Here is a 5,616-nt window from a genome sequence, read left to right as displayed (position 1 = left end):
GCAAGCTGCACTGGGCGAGCATCGACTAGGACCCATAAAAAACAATGATACCGGGCTTTCCTCTCTCCTCAACGTCCATGCAGCTAGACTAGCGCCCTGTTCGTTTGGGCTGGTTTGGCTTATAAGCCATGACTAAAAGTATTGTTGGCTGGTTTGGTGTGAGAGAAAAATACTGGTTGATAAGCCATGGCTTATAAGCCAGATACGGGCAAGCGAACAGGCTGTAGATTGAGAATCGAGGAATCAACAGTCATTGATGCCGCCGTTTTGTTTGGGCATCCATTTCCATTCTAAACATCGATATCTTGCCACGTGTGGCTAGTCTCATGATTTGGTTTTACCGTTTTACCGTTTAGGAGGAAACCCGGACTCTGAAGAAGGTACGTACGGAGTAAATACCTTTTCCTATCTACGCTGAAGTGATTGCGTTTGTGGCTAATGGCCGAATCAGCGCACCCCGGTCCCGGTGGGGTGCGCGTTTTCAGAGCTGGTTGTGCTAGGACCAGGAGTGGTGCATGCGCGCGCTGTGGTCGTCCAGGGACGAGCACGAGACGAGCTGACCTCTACTCGGAATCTCATCAGATGCCGTGCTCGTGCAAATGGAATTCCCGTGCAAATCGTTTGACGCGTCCAGCCTTGAACGCCGTTTTCCGAGGTCGCGTCGCCGGAAGCGTAGCAGAACCTTCCTGCGATAATGCCTGGTGGAGGCTGGGCCATTCTTGTATATCCTGTGGTGGTGCACGGATCCGTATCGTGCCTTACTTACTGCGCCTTGGGTGCTCTCGTCTCTGACGTACTCTCCGTACGTACTAGTATCAATCAATCCCTGGCAAAACGTTAATTCACCACTCCAAGTCGCATTCTACGTTAATTAGAGTTGTTTCGTTTTTCTTCTTTGGAAGGTGACTTGAAGCAGAAGCAGCTCGTTATTATCCGTACATCTAATGCAGGTTCTCGTTGTTCGTTTGTGTCCACATACAAGGTCACGGTTGAAGTTCCTATCTTTGTCTATTATTATTACTCCTAGACAACAAAATTGGACGCAATCATAGGTGGTACTGTGATTTCGGGCATATTTGGTTACATTGATTTGCCTGTACAAGCGAGATTTGGCTTGCTCGTGCGAGAGAGCGAAAATTTTAAAATAGTGTCACGGACGTGGCTAGAACCAAATGTGTCCTTCACCTGAGAATGTCTTCCGCCATTCAAGAAACCCAAGAAATAGGTTTCAGCAGGAATTTACATCTTTCATTAAGTCAGATTGGTAGTTCGCTGAAAAGCCAGGCTAAAAAGTATTGTTCACTGATTTGTTGGGATAGAAAAACACTCTATTTGAACTGATAAGCCAGGCTAATAAGTTCAAACGAACGGGACAACATGTTCACAGTTCGTATCATATAGAGTGAGAGACCGAGATAGTTGATGGAAAATGTACAAGGACATGTTTTAGTTAACAAATTAAATCTCCTTTTTTTACGTTAAAAAAATAGTGTATAAGACACTAAAAACATTACATTATATTGGGTCTCGAGTGTTGCTCGACCAAGTGTGGTCAAGCGTGTGTGCTTCGACTAAAAAGTATAATATAACTCGCCTTCTACGTTAAAAAAACAGCGTAAGGCACTAAAAAGTATAAAACATTATATTCTGTCTCGACTCTCGAGTGTTGCTCGACCAAGCGTCTGGTTAAGCGTGTGTGCTTCGACAATTTGTTGTGAACACTCTATCTTAATGCAACGAAGCCTAGTTCTTCGTTTTTGAGGAAAAGAAATCAGATCTAGAGTAATCGGCACTCGGAAATGACAAAATGTCGCCGTAGAAAAGGGAAGGCGCGTTTGACATAGTAAGCGGGCCTCCGGTCGCGACCAGGACGAACCACACGCCACTCTATCACGACAGCATCGATGGCGACAGAACGAGCCACAGTCATGTAGACCAGGTCGTACGAAATGGAGGTTACATACGAACGCACAGTTCCGCAAACGAGGTTTTCTAGAGCACACACTCTCCCCCCACCACAGAGCGAGTCGACGGTCGCACGGGCCCGGCAGCCCGGCACGGCACAGATATTTGGCGCGACTGTTCCCTCCCCGTCCCCGGCTCACCGTGCCGCAAGTTTCCAACCGCAGCCGCGCCGCTGCACCATCGTTTTCGACCCCCTCAAAGTCTCCCACCCAGGCACCCACCCCATGAAACCACCGAGCTTGCCCAGTCAAAACGAATCGAAGACGAAGAAAACCGGCGCCACCACTCGCCGACGTGGCGATCAGCACTCCCGAAGTCCCGACGCCGTAGCCACCCGCGCGCCCACGTCCCGGTCCGGCGGTCCCAGGCTCCCAGCAGCAAGGACAACCACCCCGGTCGGGCGGGCAAAACCCGCGTGCCGCGCGTCTTGGACTGGCCGGCCGGAACGCGAGCCGGCTGAACCCGTCACACGGCCTCACGCGACACAGCTCAGCGGCGGCTCGGCCCACCATGCGTCCGCTCAGACGTTTAAAGCCCGTCGCCCTCGCTCGCCTTCGCCACAAAGCAAACCCCGCCACCACAAGGAAGGAAACCGTATCACCATTCACCATCCTCGGATCCTTCCTCTTAATTGCCCGCGTCTGCCATCTGACGGTCTCCAAAAATTCCCCATTTCACACCCCGCGCCACGACCCGGGGGTATAAAACACCAGGGCGAAACCGCGCCACGACTCGATCGGCACTTCGGCAGCAGCCAGCGCTCAGCGGCCAGGGCTCGGGAGAGCGAGCGGTTGCTAGCTACGAGCTCGATCCGTGCTGGTCAGTGCGAGCGAGGCGATGGGGAGGAGGCTGGACGTGCTGCTGGGGCGGACGACGAAGCAGACGGCGCGGCTCAAGTCGCTGCTGGGTCTAGCGGTGACGCGGCTCGGCGTGGTGCGGGGCCACCGCCAGGTGCGGTGCGGGCAGGCGCGCGGGGACGTGGAGCAGCTGCTCCGCCTCGGCCACACGGACCGCGCGCTGGCCCGCGCGGAGCACGTCGTCCGGGAGCAGAACGCGCTGGACGTGCTCGCCGAGCTCGAGGCCTACTGCACCCTCATCGTCGAGAGGGCCGCGCTCGTCGACGCGCACAGGGACTGCCCCGAGGAGCTGCGGGAGGCGGCGGCCGGGCTGGTCTACGCCGCCGCCAGGTGCGGGGACCTCCCGGAGCTGCAGGAGGTCCGGGGCATCCTCGCAGCCAAGTTCGGCAGGGAGTTCGTCTCCGCGGCGTCCAACCTCCGCAGCGGATGCGGGATCAACGCCAAGGTGAGGGCCGGCGGCGGCGACCCGCGCACTCTGGCTGGCCGACTTCGATCTCAACCTTCGGTTTCTGACTAGACTTACTTATTCTGAACAGATCGTGCAGAAGCTGTCGACCAAGCAGCCGAGCCTGGAGAGCCGACAGTTGGTGCTACAGGAGATCGCCGCCGAGAAAGGGATCGCCGTGCGCATCTACGAGCCGCCTCCCTACGAGGACTCGGGACGTTCCAACCACAACCACGGAAAGACAAAGCACGACGATGACGAGAGGATCCGCAGGACGCCACCAGTTGATGACCAGGACGAAGACATTTCCGGCGACTCGGCGCAGAGGTACAAGGACGTGGAAGCGGCAGCTCAGGCCGCGTTCGAGTCGGCCGCCTCGGCAGCAGCCGCCGCGAAGGCCGCCATGGAACTCTCGCGGGGGGAGCCCAGGGGGCCGAGGACAGGGAGGATGCAAATGGATCCTGAGATCGAGAAACGGGATGAGGTGCTTGATGGGAAGAAATCTGAGAAGATTGGGCATGACCGGAGTAACAGTTCAGAGGTTGAGATCATGCCGGAGGACGAGGCAAATCATGGCAACGTTGCAGTGACCAAACTGAAACAGCAGGAGCCTGCCAGGGGAAAGCCAGCATCGGTTAGAACAAAGTGGGGATTTTAGCGGCATCCAGATGGCAACAGAGGAGATGTTTATTTATTTATTTTGTCGATATATATTGGAAGTTAATTTTTCACTCTATATGCATGTAGTTAGATCTTATGGTATATGCTCATACCATATAGGGGTATGTAGTTAATGATGGTGAAAAAAGGAAAAAAAACACAAGAGATTTGATTTGTTTCCAATTGTTTGCACACTATATAATGCCTATACTAATGGTATGTTGGTATGCAACGTTACTTGTAGTGCATGTTTTTTAGACCGATAATCGACCCATTCGCTGGTTGGTTTCTGGGCTAGTTTGGGATGGCTGGTGCTGGTTTATTATGAGAGGAAAACAATGTTGGCTGGCTGGTTTGGGTTGGCTGAAACCAACGAACGAGTTTTGATAATGCAAATCAAATAATCTGTTTGGCCAGGATGAGATTGTTTTGCTATATAAGGAAGTAGCAACAATGAAGCAAGCTATTTATGTATCCTTATTAAAGGAGAACAATACTACAATGCAGAGCTTATATAATATCAACAATAGCAGGTTTATGTATCCTTGCTAGAATTCTTGACTTTATTGGCCCTCCAAGTTCCAACCTTTGATTGTCTTGGTTTGCAGGTGCGCAGGGATCTTTGATCCTCCTTCACTCGGCCGATTCGACAAATCGGTCTTGCTGTGTTTTTTACTGTTTAAGAGCAACTTCAAGAGAGTTGACAAAAATAGATGGCTAAACCCATGATTTAACCAACCTCTAAAATAGAAACCCCAACAAAAAAAATAGAAAACTCCAATACCCTTTCTAGCAGGGTGATGCGGATGGCTAGCGGTACATGCAAGCTATATCTAGCATGCGTGAACTCAGGGATAGGTGACTTTCTATTTTAGAAAGCCAGATACAATAGCCGTTGGAATCTCTCTTTTTTCCTAAAATACTCAAATATAGATTACACAACCAGCCTGTTCGTCGGCTGGTGCTGGTTTGTTGTGAGAGAAAAACACTGTTAGCTAGCTGATAAGCCCTGGCTGAAACCAACCAGAACATGGATGCTCTTCTGTTGGAGTTACTCTAACGACATGGACAGTAATAGTGGTATCTCCTTTTTGCTCTTTGATAGGAGCTTTTGCTTGCCCCCCCCCCCCCCCCCCCCCCCCCCCCCCAAGTCCAGAAGACTTGATGATGATTCCAAGTCTTCTCAATCTTGTCTTCCCTGGGATCACCAATTATCACATTTTTTCATTAGTAGGTTCGGTTTGATTTGGCCAAACCAAAACAGCCGGATTCTTCAATTCCAAAGCATTAACCGGGAAGGGCACTGCATCCACCTGCATCTCAGATAAACTCAATCGGCCTTCATTAATAGCTGATTGGACTTGCCGCCAAAGACATTGCACTCGTTAGTAGCATGAGAAGACGAATTATGCCATTTGCAATATGCACGACGCTTCAATTCATCAAGTGGCGGCAACGGATGTGACAATTTAGTGTATCCATTCTTCAACATATCATAAAAAATGTGATCACACTTGGACACATCAAATGTAAATTTCATCTCCTCTTGTCGATTTTTGTGAATCGGCTTGAGGGAAGAGCAAGGAACTGATCTAGCTTGTGCTGGCCAAACAAATTCAGCAACAAAATAATTTGAAGTTTCATCGTCCAAGCCATCTGAACGGCACTCAATAGTGTGCATGTTGGGAT

General features: G+C 51.1%; 1 protein-coding gene across 1 annotated transcript; it reads left to right on the top strand.

Moving 5' to 3' along the window:
• The first annotated feature begins 2,574 nt into the window (after positions 1-2,574).
• On the top strand, positions 2,575-4,170 carry LOC136538207 (uncharacterized). Its single transcript, XM_066530196.1, has 2 exons — positions 2,575-3,267; positions 3,359-4,170. Exons 1-2 carry the CDS (start codon positions 2,803-2,805, stop codon positions 3,923-3,925), a joined length of 1,032 nt encoding a protein of 343 aa, XP_066386293.1. The 5' UTR covers positions 2,575-2,802; the 3' UTR covers positions 3,926-4,170.
• The last annotated feature ends 1,446 nt before the right edge of the window (positions 4,171-5,616 follow it).

This window comes from Miscanthus floridulus, chromosome 2, assembly GCF_019320115.1.
Source record: "Miscanthus floridulus cultivar M001 chromosome 2, ASM1932011v1, whole genome shotgun sequence".
In the NCBI taxonomy this organism is placed as follows: Eukaryota; Viridiplantae; Streptophyta; class Magnoliopsida; order Poales; family Poaceae; genus Miscanthus; species Miscanthus floridulus.
Note: the sequence above shows the minus strand (reverse complement) of the source record. Positions and strands in the feature narration are given on the sequence as shown.